Source organism: Bombina bombina, chromosome 1 (genome assembly GCF_027579735.1).
Source record: "Bombina bombina isolate aBomBom1 chromosome 1, aBomBom1.pri, whole genome shotgun sequence".
In the NCBI taxonomy this organism is placed as follows: Eukaryota; Metazoa; Chordata; class Amphibia; order Anura; family Bombinatoridae; genus Bombina; species Bombina bombina.
Window position 1 is genome coordinate 24,439,877 of NC_069499.1, and position 22,119 is coordinate 24,461,995.

Genomic DNA, 22,119 nt, shown 5'->3' on the forward strand with positions numbered 1-22,119 from the left:
CTCACTCCACTCTCTTCTCTCTTTTCTTTTTCTCTCCCTCATCTATTGCCCTCTCCTTTGTATCTCTCTCTCTCACTCCGCTCTCTTCTCTCTTTTCTTCTTCTCTCCCTCATCTATTGCCCTCTCCTTTGTATCTCTCTCTCACTCCACTCTCTTCTCTCTTTTCTTCTTCTCTCCCTCATCTATTGCCCTCTCCTTTGTATCTCTCTCACTCCACTCTCTTCTCTCTTTTCTTCTTCTCTCCCTCATCTATTGCCCTCTCCTTTGTATCTCTCTCTCACTCCGCTCTCTTCTCTCTTTTCTTCTTCTCTCCCTCATCTATTGCCCTCTCCTTTGTATCTCTCTCTCTCACTCCGCTCTCTTCTCTCTTTTCTTCTTCTCTCATCTATTGCCCTCTCCTTTGTATCTCTCTCTCTCACTCCACTCTCTTCTCTCTTTTCTTTTTCTCTCCCTCATCTATTGCCCTCTCCTTTGTATCTCTCTCTCACTATCCGCTCTCTTCTCTCTTTTCTTTTCTTCTCTCCCTCATCTATTGCCCTCTCCTTTGTATCTCTCTCTCACTCCACTCTCTTCTCTCTTTTCTTCTTCTCTCCCTCATCTATTGCCCTCTCCTTTGTATCTCTCTCACTCCATTCTCTTCTCTCTTTTCTTCTTCTCTCCCTCATCTATTGCCCTCTCCTTTGTATCTCTCTCTCTCACTCCGCTCTCTTCTCTCTTTTCTTCTCCTCTCCCTCATCTATTGCCCTCTCCTTTGTATCTCTCTCTCACTCCGCTCTCTTCTCTCTTTTCTTCTTCTCTCCCTCATCTATTGCCCTCTCCTTTGTATCTCTCTCTCACTCCGCTCTCTTCTCTCTTTTCTTCTTCTCTCCCTCATCTATTGCCCTCTCCTTTGTATCTCTCTCTCCATCTCTTCCGCTCTCTTCTCTCTTTTCTTCTTCTCTCCCTCATCTATTGCCCTCTCCTTTGTATCTCTCTCTCACTCCGCTCTCTTCTCTCTTTTCTTCTTCTCTCCCTCATCTATTGCCCTCGTCCTTTGTATCTCTCTCTCACTCCGCTCTCTTCTCTCTTTTCTTCTTCTCTCCCTCATCTATTGCCCTCTCCTTTGTATCTCTCTCTCACTCCGCTCTCTTCTCTCTTTTCTTCTTCTCTCCCTCATCTATTGCCCTCTCCTTTGTATCTCTCTCTCTCACTGAACTCTCTTCTCTCTTTTCTTCTTCTCTCCCTCATCTATTGCCCTCTCCTTTGTATCTCTCTCTCTCTCACTCCGCTCTCTTCTCTCTTTTCTTCTTCTCTCCCTCATCTATTGCCCTCTCCTTTGTATCTCTCTCTCACTCCGCTCTCTTCTCTCTTTTCTTCTTCTCTCCCTCATCTATTGCCCCCTCCTTTGTATCTCTCTCTCTCACTCCGCTCTCTTCTCTCCCTCATCTATTGCCCTCTCCTTTGTATCTCTCTCTCACTCCGCTCTCTTCTCTCTTTTCTTCTTCTCTCCCTCATCTATTGCCCTCTCCTTTGTATCTCTCTCTCTCACTGAACTCTCTTCTCTCTTTTCTTCTTCTCTCCCTCATCTATTGCCCTCTCCTTTGTATCTCTCTCTCTCTCACTCCGCTCTCTTCTCTCCCTCATCTATTGCCCTCTCCTTTGTATCTCTCTCTCACACACCGCTCTCATCTCTCTTTTCTTCTTCTCTCCCTCATCTATTGCCCTCATCCTTTGTATCTCTCTCTCACTCCACTCTCTTCTCTCTTTTCTTCTTCTCTCCCTCATCTATTGCCCTCTCCTTTGTATCTCTCTCTCACTCCGCTCTCTTCTCTCTTTTCTTCTTCTCTCCCTCATCTATTGCCCTCTCCTTTGTATCTCTCTCTCACTCCGCTCTCTTCTCTCTTTTCTTCTTCTCTCATCTATTGCCCTCTCCTTTGTATCTCTCTCTCACTCCGCTCTCTTCTCTCTTTTCTTCTTCTCTCCCTCATCTATTGCCCTCTCCTTTGTATCTCTCCCTCTCACTCCGCTCTCTTCTCTCTTTTCTTCTTCTCTCATCTATTGCCCTCTCCTTTGTATCTCTCTCTCACTCCGCTCTCTTCTCTCTTTTCTTCTTCTCTCCCTCATCTATTGCCCTCTCCTTTGTATCTCTCTCTCACTCTGCTCTCTTCTCTCCCTCATCTATTGCCCTCTCCTTTGTATCTCTCACTCTCACTCCGCTCTCTTCTCTCTTTTCTTCTTCTCTCCCTCATCTATTGCCCTCTCCTTTGTATCTCTCTCTCACTCCGCTCTCTTCTCTCTTTTCTTCTTCTTCTCTCATCTATTGCCCTCTCCTTTGTATCTCTCTCTCTCTCTCTCTCTCTCTCACTCCGCTCTCTTCTCTCTTTTCTTCTTCTCTCCCTCATCTATTGCCCCCTCCTTTGTATCTCTCTCTCACTCCGCTCTCTTCTCTCTTTTCTTCTTCTTCTCTCATCTATTGCCCTCTCCTTTGTATCTCTCTCTCTCTCTCTCTCTCTCACTCCACTCTCTTCTCTCTTTTCTTCTTCTCTCCCTCATCTATTGCCGTCCCCTTTGTATCTCTCTCTCACTCCGCTCTCTTCTCTCTTTTCTTCTTCTCTCCCTCATCTATTGCCCTCTCCTTTGTATCTCTCTCTCACTCCGCTCTCTTCTCTCTTTTCTTCTTCTCTCCCTCATCTATTGCCCTCTCCTTTGTTTCTCTCTCTCACTCCGCTCTCTTCTCTCTTTTCTTCTTCTCTCCCTCATCTATTGCCCTCTCCTTTGTATCTCTCTCACTCCGCTCTCTTCTCTCTTTTCTTCTCTCCCTCATCTATTGCCCTCTCCTTTGTATCTCTCTCACTCCGCTCTATTCTCTCTTTTCTTCTTCTCTCCCTCATCTATTGCCCTCTCCTTTGTATCTCTCTCTCTCACTCCACTCTCTTCTCTCTTTTCTTCTTCTCTCCCTCATCTATTGCCCTCTCCTTTGTATCTCTCTCTCACTCCGCTCTCTTCTCTCTTTTCTTCTCTCCCTCATCTATTGCCCTCTCCTTTGTATCTCTCTCTCTCACTCCGCTCTCTTCTCTCTTTTCTTCTTCTCTCCCTCATCTATTGCCCTCTCCTTTGTATCTCTCTCTCACTCCACTCTCTTCTCTCTTTTCTTCTTCTCTCCCTCATCTATTGCCCTCTCCTTTGTATCTCTCTCTCACTCCGCTCTTTTCATCTATTGCCCCTTCATTTGTCTATTTCCCTCTGCTCTTATCTATATCACTAACTTCATATTTTCTATCTCCTTTCTCTTTCTACTTCCCCTCTCTTCACTTTCTTCTCTCTTTTCAATCTCTCTCCCTCAGGGATCAGTCTGTAGAGGCTAAGATACAAGGCAATCACAGAGGTAAAAAGTATATTAATATAACTGAGATAAGGGGCAGTCTGTAGAGGCTTAGATACAAGGTAATCACAGAGGTAAAAAGTGTATTAATATAACTGAGATAAGGGGCAGTCTGCAGAGGCTTAGATACAGGGTAATCACAGAGGTAAAAAGTATATTAATATAACTGAGATAAGGGGCAGTCTGCAGAGGCTTAGATACAGGGTAATCACAGAGGTAAAAAGTATATTAATATAACTGAGATAAGGGGCAGTCTGCAGAGGCTTAGATACAGGGTAATCACAGACGTAAAAAGTATATTAATATAACTGAGATAAGGGGCAGTCTGCAGAGGCTTAGATACAAGGTAATCACAGAGGTAAAAAGTGTATTAATATAACTGAGATAAGGAGCAGTCTGTAGAGGCTTAGATACAAGGTAATCACAGAGGTAAAAAGTATATTAATATAACTGAGATAAGGGGCAGTCTGCAGAGGCTTATATACAAGGTAATCACACAGATAAAAAGTATATTAATATAACTGAGATAAGGGGCAGTTTGCAGAGGCTTAGATACAAGGTAATCACAGAGGTAAAAATATAACTGAGATAATGGGCAGTCTGTAGAAGCTTAGATACAAGGTAATCACAGAGATAAAAAGTGTATTAATATAACTGAGATAAGGGTCAGTCTGCAGAGGCTTAGATACAGAGTAATCACAGAGGTAAAACGTATATTAATATAACTGAGATAAGGGGCAGTCTGCAGAGGCTTAGATACAGGGTAATCACAACGGTAAAAAGTATATTAATATAACTGAGATAAGGGTCAGTCTTTAGAGGCTTAGATACACGGCAATCACAGAGGTAAAAATTATATTAATATAATTGAGATAAGGGTCAGTCTGCAGAGTCTTGGATACAAGGTAATCACAGAGGTAAAAAGTGTATTGATATAACTGAGATAAGGGGCAGTCTGCAGAGGCTTAGATACAAGGTAATCACAGAGGTAAAAAGTGTATTGATATAACTGAGATAAGGGGCAGTCTGCAGAGGCTTAGATACAAGGTAATCACAGAGGTAAAAAGTGTATTGATATAACTGAGATAAGGGGCAAACTGAGGAATGGGTAATAAAGGGATTATCTTTTTAAACAATACAAATTTTGGAGTTGACTGTCCCTTTAAATTATTGTCTAAAAATAAAAGAAAAAAAAAGAGGAATAAATGTGGTACACAACCAGGTATACAGTGCAGTACTTGATAGGTAATACAAATTAAACATAAGAGAAGACTTATATTTAAATTTTGCCTAAGGCTTCACTGTAGTGCCGCCTCTGTTTATGCTCTCTCCACATCCCAACCAGACCAATAGGGATGCAGCTCCTGGCGCCACCACTGGCAGTCAGCGGGAAGGTTGCGTACATCAAAAGGTGTAGCGGGAAGAACCTTTAAACAAATGCAGTTTTGGCCCTGCATAAATGTTGCATTTCAGTACTACAGTTATTTTAATTAAAGAGCAAGGAAAATAAAATATTTATTATGGCGTTTAGAGGGGATTTATTTTACCATTATTTAAGTTCGGACACAAATAACCAAACATCCTCTGTCTTTAAGGTGGACAAGGTGATAAATGAGTATTTCCTACAAAAAACAAGACTTTCAAGCCTTGAAGACACCTTGGCCGCTCAGCAAGCAGAGTTTAAAGCCAGCAGAGATACCATCATGAAGCTGGTTTCAGAAGCAGAAAAGCAGAAAAAGACGAGCGCTGGTTACGTTGGCGAAATAAAAACTCTGAGGATGGTAAGACAGCGATGTGATGAGGGATCTGACAGCACAAACAAAACAACTTGTGTGACTTAAAAACACAGTAAAGTTTTCTGTGTCACTTTGTTGTTATTGTGAGTGACATAAAGGTCTGAATAACCTCAGGGTTAACTGGTATCATTAGAATTAGATCTTACTGATACTTTACAAGGTCGCTTCTCATGTCATTGTCTTGCTGAGCAACTTGATGTGACCTTCATTTCATTGTGCTGGGTCACATTTATTTTAGTCTAAAATAATCATAATTTATTTTTGCAATCTGAAGCTATTTTGTTAAAGGCATATTCTAGTGCAAACATAAAGCGGTCCCTTATGTGTCCCTTATATAGGGCTAGATTACGAGTGGAGCGCTATTTTGCGCTCCCGCTTGTGTGTTAACTTCACTAAATGGAGACTTTTTGTGCATGTCGGGTTGCACTGGTATTGCAAGTTGAAAGTAAAAACTTAGCGCGTGAACAAAAAACAGACGTGCGCAAAAAGTTGAACGTGGAATATAGCAACTGCGTTAACATATTCTCCCATAGACTTTAATGGAGCGTACAAACTGGAAAACAAACCTAATACCCATACTTGCGCACTAACCTGACCGCATATATTGAAGAGCGCTAAACTCCATATGAAATATGAAAATTCCAATGTTCTTCACATATAAGAATATGTTCTGGTGTTGCTGTGTTTCTTGTTCAGAGAGGAATTGCCTGGTATTTCGTGTAAAGTAAATACAGTAAATACATAGTTAAAAGCATTATTAACCCCTTAACAACCGTTACATTCCCAGTACGTGGGCTTGTCTGCTAATAATAAAATAGCAAATATATTTATTTTTACACTTTTATTTAACAAATATGCTTGAAACAGACGTTACCAGGGGGGGGGGGGAAATATATCCACGGTTAAGCAACCTCTGGACTAATTGTAAGCTTACAGAATCTAGAAATCCCCACCGGTAATTAGACAAGTAAAATAGGGATGTATTATAGAAGGCTAAAAAAGAATGGGATAAGTCACTTCCAAACTTCAAATAAATAATAGCCAAATTCTATAGCATCCACGTTTAAAAATAAAAATAAGGGCTAGTGGACTGGGTGTTGCGTGTCAAATCAGTAAGTCATACAGGGTAGGGAAGTTAGTATAAAAGTGATTCCATACACACAGGGTAGGTATTTTGGACAAGCATACAAATGTACAAGCTGTGCGCTCAAAGGCGTCCTCCTGCCTGCGTACTGCTCTGATTGAACAGAGTCAGCCAATTTCTGGCTAAAATCCCTATCAGATAGAGCTAGTTCACATACACACAAGTCATTCTCATATGCGCTCTGGATGTATTATATTCAATACAAAATGTCACCATAAATTTCTCTCAGTTACGTTCAAACCGATACATTCAATTCAACATTAAAGGTTACTATGTAGCTTATAGCGTAATGGCATATAGAGCTTAACAGAAATGTGGCTGTTTGTAACTAGGCAATAAAGCTTATTCTTAGATGACAGTTATAAATTTTATAACAACCCTCCAATAGTAGCAGTTGGAGTGAGACAACTATAGCAATATAAGTATAAAGTTACAGCGGTATAAGGTTAGAGAGTTTTCAAAAAAACGCTACTGCTATTTTAGGTATGTGACTAGCTCGCACGCCCTGACGAAGTCACGTTCTGTGACGGAAACGCGTCGGTGGGCGTGGCCTTGGGTGGAACAAGCGTGCGAGCTAGTCACATACCTAAAATAGCAGTAGCGGTTTTTTGAAAACTCTCTAACCTTATACCGCTGTAACTTTATACTTATATTGCTATAGTTTTCTCACTCCAACTGCTACTATTGGAGGGTTGTTATAAAATTTATAACTGTCATCTAAGAATAAGCTTTATTGCCTAGTTACAAACAGCCACATTTCTGTTAAGCTCTATATGCCATTACGCTATAAGCTACATAGTAACCTTTAATGTTGAATTGAATGTATCGGTTTGAACGTAACTGAGAGAAATTTATGGTGACATTTTGTATTGAATATAATACATCCAGAGCGCATATGAGAATGACTTGTGTGTATGTGAACTAGCTCTATCTGATAGGGATTTTAGCCAGAAATCGGCTGACTCTGTTCAATCAGAGCAGTACGCAGGCAGGAGGACGCCTTTGAGCGCACAGCTTGTACATTTGTATGCTTGTCCAAAATACCTACCCTGTGTGTATGGAATCACTTTTATACTAACTTCCCTACCCTGTATGACTTACTGATTTGACACGCAACACCCAGTCCACTAGCCCTTATTTTTATTTTTAAACGTGGATGCTATAGAATTTGGCTATTATTTATTTGAAGTTTGGAAGTGACTTATCCCATTCTTTTTTAGCCTTCTATAATACATCCCTATTTTACTTGTCTAATTACCGGTGGGGATTTCTAGATTCTGTAAGCTTACAATTAGTCCAGAGGTTGCTTAACCGTGGATATATTTTTCCCCCCCCCCTGGTAACGTCTGTTTCAAGCATATTTGTTAAATAAAAGTGTAAAAATAAATATATTTGCTATTTGATTTAACTAGTGTATAATTCTACACTTGACTTCAATGTCACAAACCCCCTTAGGTTCCCTAACCTTACCACTGCTAATAATAAGGCAAGTCTTGCCGCTATTAGACCCTCCATCCCTCCTGCAGATTTCATAGGTTACATGTTTTCAGGTATTTGACAGCAAAGGGCTCCAATGCACACACATATATGTATGTACCGTATATATGTGTGTACATATGTATTTGTGTGTTTATATGTGTATATTTATCTATATATGTGTGTACATATGTATTTATGTGTTTATATGTGTATATGTATGTATATATGTGTGTACATATGTATTTATGTGTTTATATGTGTATATGTATGTATATATGTGTGTACATATGTATTTGTGTGTTTATATGTGTATATTTATCTATATATGTGTGTACATATGTATTTATGTGTTTATATGTGTATATGTATGTATATATGTGTGTACATATGTATTTATGTGTTTATATGTGTATATGTATGTAAATATGTGTGTACATTTGTATTTATGTGTTTATGTGTATATGTATGTACATATTTATTTATGTGTTTATATGTGTATATGTTTGTAAATGTGTGTACATATGAATTTATGTGTTTATATGTGTATATGTGTGTACATATGTATTTATGTGTTTATATGTGTATATGTGTGTGTATATCTGTGTACATATGTATTTATGTGTTTATATGTGTATATGTATGTACATATGTGTGTACATATGTATTTATGTGTATATATGTATGTAAATGTGTGTACATATGAATTTGTATTTATATGTGTATATGTGTGTGTATATGTGTGTACATATGCATTTATGTGTTTATATGTGTGTATTTGTGTACATATGTATTTATGTGTTTATATGACACTTTGGGAAGTCTCCCTAGGTGTGATGGGGGAGTCCAGACGTGGACCCGTTGCTCGGTGTGCCTAGAGGGATATGGTTGCACCTCACTGACGAGGCCCACAATAGGCCGAAACGTACGTCTGGGGTTTTGTCGTTTCTCTTGTTCAGAGAGGGATTGCCTGGTATTTCGGGGCTGGACTGCACTGTTAAGTCAGGATCAGACTGATATGCTACAGGAAAGTTCTTCTCTGTGAAAGGCACATATTGAGCAAAAAGAGGCTGCTTCTAGGGTGGTAACTAGCCATAGAACAAGCTATTATGCTATTGTTCATTCCCAGGTTGAGCGCTTCTCTCTTTTTATATGTGTATATGTGTGTACATATGTATTTATGTGTTTACATGTGTGTATGTGTGTACATATGTATTTATGTGTATATGTATGTACATTTGTGTGTACATATGTATTTATGTGTATATATGTATGTAAATGTGTGTACATATGAATTTGTGTTTATATGTGTATATGTATGTAAATGTGTGTACATATGAATTTATGTGTTTACATGTGTGTATGTGTGTACATATGTATTTATGTGTATATGTATGTACATTTGTGTGTACATATGTATTTATGTGTATATATGTATGTAAATGTGTGTACATATGAATTTGTGTTTATATGTGTATATGTATGTAAATGTGTGTACATATGAATTTATGTGTTTACATGTGTGTATGTGTGTACATATGTATTTATGTGTATATGTATGTACATTTGTGTGTACATATGTATTTATGTGTATATATGTATGTAAATGTGTGTACATATGAATTTGTGTTTATATGTGTATATGTGTGTGTATATGTGTGTCGTTTCTCTTGTTCAGAGAGGGATTGCCTGGTATTTCGGGGCTGGACTTCACTGTTAAGTCAGGATCAGACTGATATGCTACAGGAAAGTTCTTCTCTGTGAAAGGCACATATTGAGCAAAAAGAGGCTGCTTCTAGGGTGGTAACTAGCCATAGAACAAGCTATTATGCTATTGTTCGTTCCCAGGTTGAGCGCTTCTCTCTTTTTATATGTGTTTATATGTTTATATGTGTGTACATATGTATTTATGTGTTTATATGTGTATATGTATGTATATATGTGTGTGTAAATATGTATTTATGTGTTTATATGTGTATATGTATGTAAATGTGTGTACATATGTATTTATGTGTATATGTATGTACATTTGTCTGTACATATGTATTTATGTGTATATATGTATGTAAATGTGTGTACATATGAATTTGTGTTTATATGTGTATATGTGTGTGTATATGTGTGTACATATGTATTTATGTGTTTATATGTGTGTACATATGTATTTATGTGTTTATATGTGTATATGTATGTATATATGTGTGTATATGTATGTATATATGTGTGTACATATGTATTTATGTGTGTATATGTGTATATGTATGTATATATGTGTGTACATATGTATTTATGTGTTTATATGTGTATATGTATGTATATATGTGTGTACATATGTATTTATGTGTGTATATGTATGTATATATGTGTGTACATATGTATGTATGTGTTTATATGTGTATATGTATGTATATATGTGTGTACATATGTATTTATGTGTGTATATGTATGTATATATGTGTGTACATATGTATTTATGTGTGTATATGTGTATATGTATGTATATATGTGTGTACATATGTATTTATGTGTTTATATGTGTATATGTAAGTAAATCCATATATACGCATATAAATACATTAACATCTGTACACACATATATACATACACATGTATATGCATATATATGTTAAAGCCCTTTGCAGCACTTTTTTTTTTCAAACACCTTATACCATCTATCTTTGATCCTGTATAACTTTTTAAATAACTTATTTTTAAATAATTTTTTATCAGACAGTGTTTATATGAGTGTAGCTCAGCTGTTCTTTTATATGTATTTATGTTTTCTTACCCTTTATGCAAGCTCTGAAGTCACACTAACCCGACACACATTAAATTTGATTGCATTAAAGCGAACACATTTACTTTCAATTCGTTAAACATGTGCTATTTTCATCATGTTTGAAAAGCCGAAAAGACACGATATCGCTCTTGCACTACAGTTAGCGCGCCACTTGTAAAATAGTCCATAATACATTTTTTTTCCACTGTAAAATGAATATTAAATGTGAATATGGCTAACATGTCTATGAATACTTTGCATGTATGATAATTTGTGTGTGTCTTAAAGGGCTATTAGGTTTTAAGGATATGTCCTGGGGTCAGGATTAGACATTGAGGTCAGGGTTAGTTATTGGTATTATTGTGTCAGGGTTAGAAATTAAGGTTGGAATAGGGAATTAGGGTCAGTTATTATTAGTTATGCTGGTTGGGTTAGTTGTGGTTAACATTAGGATTATATATTGAGGTTAGGGTTAATTATTGAGATTATTGTGTCAGGTTGAGGGATTAAGATTATATCATAAATCAACAATTAAGCACTGTATTTCATAATAAATATTTCACAATAATTTACTACCGTAATCTGCAATTCACGACATTTTAAAAACCAAGAGGAGTTCAGGAATACACCTCTTGAAAAGCCTGGTGGAATCCATGTTTCTTTGCTGTGTCCAGATGAGAACATATGTAAATGAACTTGTGTCCTGAGCTAACAGATCACAGTGTAGAATGTTGCAGGGGCAGTAAAGTCAAAATGAAACTTTCATGATTCAGATTTACTTCTGTTATTAAATTTGCTTCGTTCTCTTGGTATCTTTTATTGAAGAGTAAAACTAGGTACACTCATAAGAGCTCAGGAGTGTGCACGTGTCTTTATTACTCTATGGCAGCAGTGTTTTCCAACATTGTATAACAAAGCTACAAATAATATAGCAAAACACTGCTGCCATAGAGTACTAAAGACACGCTCCTGAGCTCTAACGAGTCTACCTAGTTTTACTGTTCAATAAAAGATACCAAGAGAACAAAGCAAATTTAATAACATAAATAAATCTGAATAATTTTGACTTTACTGTCCCTTTAAATGTCATCATACTACTAGTATGTCTGATGCACACCAACCTAATTGGAAGGAGCTGAACTAAAACAACATGCAGAAATGTTTTACACAAGAAAGTAAAATAATGAATCTATACTGCAATATTGTTTATGTTTTTAATTAAACATTTAGGGATAGATAGACTTTGGGGATATATATCGCTGTATTGGGGTTAGACATTAGTGTTAGGCACTAGGCTTAGATATTGGGGTTAGGTTTAGACTTTGGTGTTAGGTATTTATTTATTGGGGTTTGATTTAGACTTTGGGATTAGGTATTTCTGTATTGGGGTTAGGTTTAGACTTTGGGATTAGGTGTTGCTGTATTGGGGTTAGACATTGGGGTTAGGTTTAGACATTAGGGTTAGGTATTGGGGTTAGGTTTAGACTTTGGGGTTAGGTTTAGACATTAATGTTAGGTATTGGAGTTAGGTTTAGACTTTGGGGTTAGGTATTGCTGTATTGGGGTAAGGTTTAGACATTATGGTTAGGTATTGGGAATATGTGTTGGGTTTTCTTTTTGGCATTAGGGTTATGTATTGGGTTTAGGGTTAGGTACTAGGATTAGGAATAAGTATTGGGGTTAGACATTGGTATTAGGGATAGGTATTGGGGTTAGACATTGGTATTAGGGATAGGTATTAGGGTTAGACATTTGTATTAGGGATAGGTATTGGGGTTGGATATTTGTATCAGGGATAGGTATTGGGGTTAGACATTGGTATTAGGGATAGGTATTGAGGTTAGACATTTGTATTAGGGATAGGTATTGGGGTTAGACATTTGTATTAGGGATCGGTATTGGGGTTAGACATTTGTATTAGGGATAGGTATTGGGGTTAGACATTTGTATTATGGATAGGTATTGGGGTTAGACATTTGTATTAGGGATAGGTATTGGGGTTAGACATTGGTATTAGGGCTAGGTATTGGGGTTAGATATTGGTATAAGGTATAGGTATTGGGGTTAGACATTTGTATTAGGGATAGGTATTAAGCTTAGACATTTGTATTAGGGATAGGTATTGGGGTTAGACATTTTTATGAGGGATAGGTATTGGGGTTAGACATTGGTATTAGGGATAGGTATTGGGGTTAGACATTGGTATTAGGGATAGGTATTGGCTTAGACATTGGTATTAGGTATAGGTATTGGGGTTAGACATTGGTATTAGGGATAGGTATTGGGGTTAGACATTTGTATTAGGGAAAGGTGTTGAGGTTAGACATTGGTATTAGGGATAGGTATTGAGGTTAGACATTTGTATTAGGGATAGGTATTGGGGTTAGACATTTGTATTAGGGATAGGTATTGAGTTTAGACATTTGTATTAGGGATAGGTATTGGGGTTAGACATTTGTATTAGGGATAGGTATTGGAGTTAGACATTTGTATTATGGATAGGTATTGGGGTTAGACATTTGTATTAGGGATAGGTATTGGGGTTAGACATTGGTATTAGGGATAGGTATTTAATTTAGACTGGTATTAGGGATAGGTATTGAGGTTAGACATTAGTGTTAGGGATATGTATTGGGGATTGACATTGGTATTAGGGATAGGTATTGGGGTTAGACATTTGTATTAGGGAAAGGTGTTGAGGTTAGACATCAGTATTAGGGATAGGTATTGAGGTTAGACATTTGTATTAGGGATAGGTATTGGGGTTAGACATTTGTATTAGAGATAGGTATTGGGGTTAGACATTTGTATTAGGGATATGTATTGGGGTAGGACATTTGTATTAGGGATAGGTATTAAGGTTAGACATTTGTATTAGGGATAGGTATTGTGGTTAGACATTTGTATTAGGGATAGGTATTGGGGTTAGATATTGGTATAAGGGATAGGTATTGGGGTTAGACATTGGTATTAGGGATATGTATTGGGGTTAGACATTGGTATTAGGGATAGGTATTGGGGTTAGACATTGGTATTAGGGATAGGTATTGAGGTTAGACATTGGTATTAGGGATATTTATTGGTGTTAGACATTGGTATTAGGGATAGGTATTGGGGTTAGACATTTGTATTAGGGAAATGTGTTGAGGTTAGACATTGGTATTAGGAATAGGTAATGGGGTTAGATATTTGTATTAGTGATAGGTATTAGGGTTAGACATTTGTATTAGGGATAGGTATTGGGGTTAGATATTTGTCTTAGGGATAGGTATTGGGGTTAGACATTTGTATTAGGGATAGGTATTGGGGTTAGATATTGCTATTAGGGATCGGTATTGGGGTTAGACATTGGTATTAGGGATTGATATTGAGGTTAGACATTGGTATTAGGGATAGGTATTGGGGTTAGACATTTGTATTAAGGATAGGTATTGAGGTTAGACATTTGTATAAGGGATAGGTATTGGGGTTAGACATTGGTATTAGGGATAGGTATTGGGGTTAGACATTGGTATTAGGGATAGGTATTGGGGTTAGACATTGGTATTAGGGATAAGTATTGGGGTTAGACATTTGTATTAGGGATAGGTATTGGGGTTAGAAATTTGTATTAGGGATAGGTATTGGGGTTAGACATTGGTATTAGGGATAGGTATTGGGTTTAGACATTGGCATTAGGGATACTTATTGGGATTAGACATTTGTATTAGGGATAGGTATTGGGGTTAGACATTGGTATTAGGGATAGGTATTGGGGTTAGACATTGGTATTAGGAATAGGTATTGGGGTTAGACATTGGAATTAGGGATATGTATTGGGGTTAGACATTGGTATTAGGGATAGGTATTGGGGTTAGACATTTGTATTAGGGAAAGGTGTTGAGGTTAGACATTGGTATTAGGGAAAGGTGTTGAGGTTAGACATTTGTATTAGGGATAGGTATTGGGGTTAGACATTTGTATTAGGGATCGGTATTGGGGTTAGACATTTGTATTAGGGATAGGTATTGAGGTTAGACATTTGTATTATGGATAGGTATTGGGGTTAGACATTTGTATTAGGGATAGGTATTGGGGTTAGACATTGGTATTAGGGATAGGTATTGAGGTTAGACATTAGTGTTAGGGATATGTATCGGGGATAGACATTTGTATTATGGATAGGTATTGGGGTTATCCATTTGTATTAGAGATAGGTATTGGGGTTAGACATTTGTTTTAGGGATAGGTATTGGGGTAGGACATTTGTATTAGGGATAGGTATTGGGGTTAAACATTTGTATTAGGGATAGGTATTGGGGTTAGACATTGGTATTAGGGATAGGTATTGGGGTTAAACATTGGTATAAGGGATAAGTATTGGGGTTAGAAATTTGTTTTAGGGATAGGTATTGGGGTTAGACATTGGTATTAGGGATAGCTATTGGGTTTAGACATTGGTATTAGGGATACTTATTGGGATTAGACATTTGTATTAGGGATAGGTATTGGGGTTAGCCATTGGTATTAGGAATAGATATTGGGGTTACACATTGGTATTAGGGATAGGTATTGGGGTTAGACATTTATATTAGGGATAGGTATTGGGGTTAGACATTGGTATTAGGAATAAGTATTGAGGTTAGACATTGGTATTAGGGATAGGTATTGGGGTTGGACATTTGTGTTAGGGATAGGTATTAGGGTTAGACATTTGTATTAGGGATAGGTATTGGGGTTAGCCATTTATATTAGGGATAGGTATTGGGGTTAGACATTTGTATTAGGGATAGGTATTGGGGTTGGACATTTGTATTAGGGATAGGTATTGGGGTTAGACATTGGTATTAGGGATAAGTATTGGGGTTAGACATTTGTATTAGGGATATGTATTGGGGTTAGAAATTTGTATTAGGGATAGGTATTGGGGTTAGACATTGGTATTAGGGATAGGTATTGGGTTTAGACATTGGCATTAGGGATACTTATTGGGATTAGACATTTGTATTAGGGATAGGTATTGGGGTTAGACATTGGTATTAGGGATAGGTATTGGGGTTAGACATTGGTATTAGGAATAGGTATTGGGGTTAGACATTGGAATTAGGGATATGTATTGGGGTTAGACATTGGTATTAGGGATAGGTATTGGGGTTAGACATTTGTATTAGGGAAAGGTGTTGAGGTTAGACATTGGTATTAGGGATAGGTATTGAGGTTAGACATTTGTATTAGGGATAGGTATTGGGGTTAGACATTTGTATTAGGGATCGGTATTGGGGTTAGACATTTGTATTAGGGATAGGTATTGAGGTTAGACATTTGTATTATGGATAGGTATTGGGGTTAGACATTTGTATTAGGGATAGGTATTGGGGTTAGACATTGGTATTAGGGATAGGTATTGAGGTTAGACATTAGTGTTAGGGATATGTATTGGGGATAGACATTTGTATTATGGATAGGTATTGGGGTTATCCATTTGTATTAGAGATAGGTATTGGGGTTAGACATTTGTTTTAGGGATAGGTATTGGGGTAGGACATTTGTATTAGGGATAGGTATTGGGGTTAAACATTTGTATTAGGGATAGGTATTGGGGTTAGACATTGGTATTAGGGATAGGTATTGGGGTTAGACATTGGTATAAGGGATAAGTATTGGGGTTAGAAATTTGTTTTAGGGATAGGTATTGGGGTTAGACATTGGTATTAGGGATAACTATTGGGTTTAGACATTGGTATTAGGGATACTTATTGGGATTAGACATTTGTATTAGGGATAGGTATTGGGGTTAGCCATTGGTATTAGTGATAGGTATTGGGTTTACACATTGGTATTAGGGATAGGTATTGGGGTTAGACATTTATATTAGGGATAGGTATTGGGGTTAGACATTGGTATTAGGAATAAGTATTGAGGTTAGACATTGGTATTAGGGATAGGTATTGGGGTTGGACATTTGTATTAGGGATAGGTATTAGGGTTAGACATTTGTATTAGGGATAGGTATTGGGGTTAGCCATTTATATTAGGGATAGGTATTGGGGTTAGACATTTGTATTAGGGATAGGTATTGGGGTTGGACATTTGTATCAGGGATAGGTATTGGGGTTAGACATTTGTATTAGGGATAGGTATTGGGGTTAGACATTTGTATAAGGGATAGGTATTGGGGTTAGACATTTGTATTAGGGATAGGTATTGGGGTTAGATATTGGTATAAGGTATAGGTATTGGGGTTAGACATTTGTATTAGGGATAGGTATTAAGCTTAGAAATTTGTATTAGGGATAGGTATTGGGGTTAGACATTTTTATGAGGGATAAGTATTGGGGTTAGACATTGGTATTAGGGATAGGTATTGGGGTTAGCCATTGGTATTAGGGATAGGTATTGGCTTAGACATTTGTATTAGGTATAGGTATTGGGGTTAGACATTGGTATTAGGGATAGGTATTGGGGTTAGACATTTGTATTAGGGAAAGGTGTTGAGGTTAGACATTGGTATTAGGGATAGGTATTGAGGTTAGACATTTGTATTAGGGATAGGTATTGGGGTTAGACATTTGTATTAGGGATAGGTATTGGGGTTAGACATTTGTATTAGGGATAGGTATTGAGTTTAGACATTTGTATTAGGGATAGGTATTGGGGTTAGACATTTGTATTAGGGATAGGTATTGGGGTTAGACATTTGTATTAGGGATAGGTATTTAAGTTAGACTGGTATTAGGGATATGTATTGAGGTTAGACATTAGTGTTAGGGATATGTATTGGGGATTGACATTGGTATTAGGGATAGGTATTGGGGTTAGACATTTGTATTAGGGAAAGGTGTTGAGGTTAGACATCGGTATTAGGGATAGGTATTGAGGTTAGACATTTGTATTAGGGATAGGTATTGGGGTTAGACATTTGTATTAGGGATAGGTGTTGGGGTTAGACATTTGTATTAGGGATAGGTATTGGGGTTAGACATTGGTATTAGGAATAGGTATTGGGGTTAGACATTGGTATTAGGAATAGGTATTGGGGTTAGACATTGGTATTAGGGATAGTTGTTGGGGTTAGACATTGGTATTAGGGATAGGTATTGGGGTTAGACATTGGAATTAGGGATAGGTATTGGGGTTAGACATTTGTATTAGGGAAAGGTGTTGAGGTTAGACATTGGTATTAGGGATAGGTATTGAGATTAGACATTTGAATTAGGGATAGGTATTGGGGTTAGACATTTGTATTAGGGATAGGTATTGGGGTTAGACACTTGTATTAGGGATAGGTATTGGGGTTAGACATTTGTATTAGGGATAGGTATTGGGGTTAGACATTTTTATTATGGATAGGTATTGGGGTTAGACATTTGTATTAGGGATAGGTATTGGGGTTAGACATAGGTATTAGGGATAGGTATTGAAGTTAGACATTGGTATTAGGGATAGGTATTGAGGTTAGACATTGGTATTAGGGATAGGTATTGAGGTTAGACATTACCGTTAGGGATATGTACTGGGGATAGACATTTGTATTATGGATAGGTATTGGGGTTATCCATTTGTATTAGAGATAGGTATTGGGGTTAGACATTTGTTTTAGGGATAGGTATTGGGGGTGGACATTTGTATTAAGGATAGGTATTGGGGTTAGACATTTGTATTAGGGATAGGTATTGGGGTTAGACATTTATATTAGGGATAGGTATTGGGGTTAGACATTGGTATTAGGAATAAGTATTGAGGTTAGACATTGGTATTAGGGATAGGTATTGGAGTTAGACATTAGTATTAGAGATAGATATTTGGGTTAGTCATTTATATTAGGGATAGGTATTGGGGTTAGGCATTGGTATTAGGAATAAGTATTGAGGTTAGACATTTGTATTAGGGCCATGTAATGGGTTAGACATTTGTATTATGGATAGGTATTGGGGTTATCCATTTGTATTAGAGATAGGATTTGGGGTTGGACATTTGTATTAGGGATAGGTATTGGGGTTACACATTTGTATTATGGATAGGTATTGGGGTTAGACATTTGTATTATGGATAGGTATTCGGGTTAGACATTTGTATTATGGATAGGTATTGGGGTTAGACATTTGTTTTAGGGATAGGTATTTGGGTTGGACATTTGTATTAGGGATAGGTATTGGGGTTAGACATTTGTATTATGGATAGGTATTGGGGTTAGACATTTGTATTATGGATAGGTATTGGGGTTAGACATTTGTATTATGGATAGGTATTGGGGTTAGACATTGGTATTAGGGATAGATATTGGGGTTAGACATTTATATTAGGGATAGGTATTGGGGTTAGACATTGGTATTAGGAATAAGTATTGAGGTAAGTAATTTGTATTAGGGATATATATTGGGGTTAGACATTTGTATTATAGATAGGCATTGTGGTTATCCATTTGTATTAGAGATAGGATTTGGGGTTGGACATTTGTATTAGGGATAGGTATTGGGGTTGGACATTTGTATTAGGGATAGGTATTAGGGTTAGATATTTTTTCTATTAGGGATAGGTATTGGGGTTAGACATTTGTATTAGGGTTAGACATTGGGGTTAGGCACAAGGGTTAGGTATGTCTATATTGGGGTTAGGGTTAGACTATGGTTAGATATTGGGGTTAGGATTTGGCATTGGGGTTAGGTATTGCTGTATTGGGGCTAGACATTGGAGTTAGGGTTCACCATTGGGGTTAGCCACTAGGGTTAGGTTTTGCTGTATTGGGGTTAGGGTTGGACATTGGGGATAGGAATTGCTTAGTTGGAGTTAGGTTTAGACATTGGCGTTAAGAGATGGTATTGGATTTAGAGGTAGCTATTGTGATTTTTTTATAGAATAATGGAGATAAATGAAAATGTATGTAATCATGAATAATCAAAATGGTTGTGATTTAAAATAATAAGAAATGTGACTATTTTACATTCCCTAAAATGAGGAACGTGATGAAGCCGTACTAGCGATAAAGAGTCTGGAGAGAGAAAAGGAGATTCTTCTTGAGAAGATTAGAGACGAACATAAAGAGTGGGGCAGCATTCAGCAAGAGCTGATGGAGAAAGAAAAGAAAATGAACGAGATGGACAGAAATTTACGCACAACTGATTATGAGGCCAGAGCCTCGCACAGCCTGCACCAGACCTTTATAAACCAGCTGGCCACAATACTGAGCAATGGCTTCATGACCGTACCCAGGACAGAGGAAGCTGTGAAAGAGAGAATACAGGAACTGCGCGCAAATGAGCAAAGCTGGAAGTCGGTAAGTGGTGTTATTAGTATTCGTATTATTATTATTAGAGAAAATAATGCTCCTACAATATATCACTGGACAATGTTATCACAATATGACATTAAAAAGACTTTCTGATAAGGACACGTAAATAGTTTTAAAACTGTCGTATAGACCAATCATGTTATGACAGTAGATAAGAACCATAAGGCCTGTTGAGCCTATTTTTTATTCTCATGCATAGGTATATACACACATACATACACATAGGTATATACACACATACTGTACATACACATAGGTATATATACACACATGCGAACACATAGTTATATACACACATATATACACATAGGTATATACACACACGTGAACACATAGGTATATACACACATATATACACAAAGGTGTATATATACAAACACATACAAACACATAGGTATATACACACATATATACACAAAGGTGTATATATACAAACACATAGGTATATACACACACATACATACAAACACATAGGCATATACACACATACAAACACATAGGTATATACACACACATACAATCAAACACATAGGTATATATACACATATAAAACATAAGTATATATGAACACACACACACATATATATATATATATATATACACACAAACTAACACATAGGTGTATATACACACATACAAACACATAGGTATATGCACATACAAACACATAGGTATATACACACACATGCAAAACACATAGGTATATACACACATATAAAAACATAGGTATATGCACATACAAACACATAGGTATATATAAACATACAAACACATAGGTATATAGGTGTGTATATATATATATATACACACATACAAACACATAGGTATATATATACATATATATACATATATATACACACACAAGCAAACACAGGTATATACACACACGCACAAACACATAGGTATATATACACACATATAAAAACATAGGTATATACACACATACAAACACATAGGTATATATACACACACATACAAACACATAGGTATATATACACACATATAAAAACATAGGTATATACACACATACAAACACATAGGTATATATACACACACATACAAACACATAGGTATATACACAGATACAAACACATAGGTATATATACACACACATACAAACACATAGGTATATAAACACATAGGTATATATACACACATATACAAACACAGGTATATACACACATACAAACACATAGGTATATATACACACACATACAAACACATAGGTATATACACACATACAAACACATAGGTATATATACACACACATACAAACACATAGGTATATACACACATACAAACACATAGGTATATATATATACACACATACACATAGGTATATACACACACATACAAACAAACACACAAGTATATATACACATATAAAAACATAGGTATATACACATACAAACACATAAGTATATATACACATACAAACACATAGGTATATACACACACATACAAACACATAGGTATATACACACATAAAAACACATAGGTATATACACACACATACAAACACATAGGTATATACACACACATACAAACACATAGGTATATATACACATATAAAAACATAGGTATATACACACATACAAACACATAGGTATATACACACATACAAACACATAGGTATATATACACATACAAACACATAGGTATATACACACATACAAACACATAGGTATATACACACATACAAACACATAGGTATATATACACACACATATAAACACATAGGTATATACACACATACAAACACATAGGTGTATATATACCCACACATACAAACACATAGGTATATACACAAATACATACAAACACATAGGTATATATACACACATACAAACAAATAGGTATATACACATACATACAAACACATAGGTATATATACACACATACAAACACATAGGTATATATACACACATACAAACACATAGGTGTATATATACAAACACATAGAAACACATAGGTATATACACACATAGAAACACATAGGTATATACACACATACAAACACATAGGTATATATACACACATACAAACACATAGGTATATATACACACATACAAACACATAGGTATATATACACACATACAAACACATAGGTATATATACACACATACAAACACATAGGTATATACACACATACATACAAACAAACACATAGGTATATATACACATACAAAAGAGAAAAGAGAGCGCCTCATAGTGTAGATATCTCTGTGCCAAAAGGTGATAAAGTGTGGTGGTGTCCAGTGGAAAGGTACTCACAAGTGAGGTGGCACTTTTCGT

The 22,119-nt window shown here is 36.6% G+C and overlaps 1 protein-coding gene across 1 annotated transcript in view; it reads left to right on the forward strand.

Annotated features, from left to right (window-relative positions):
• The window catches only part of LOC128635989 (coiled-coil domain-containing protein 170-like), a 214,938-nt gene that overhangs the window by 153,461 nt on the left and 39,358 nt on the right, over window positions 1-22,119 (forward strand). Inside the window, exons 7-8 of the mRNA XM_053689065.1 lie at window positions 4,957-5,142; window positions 19,492-19,809. Of these exons, the coding sequence (XP_053545040.1) occupies window positions 4,957-5,142; window positions 19,492-19,809 (504 nt within the window). The remainder of the gene's footprint in view (window positions 1-4,956; window positions 5,143-19,491; window positions 19,810-22,119) is intronic.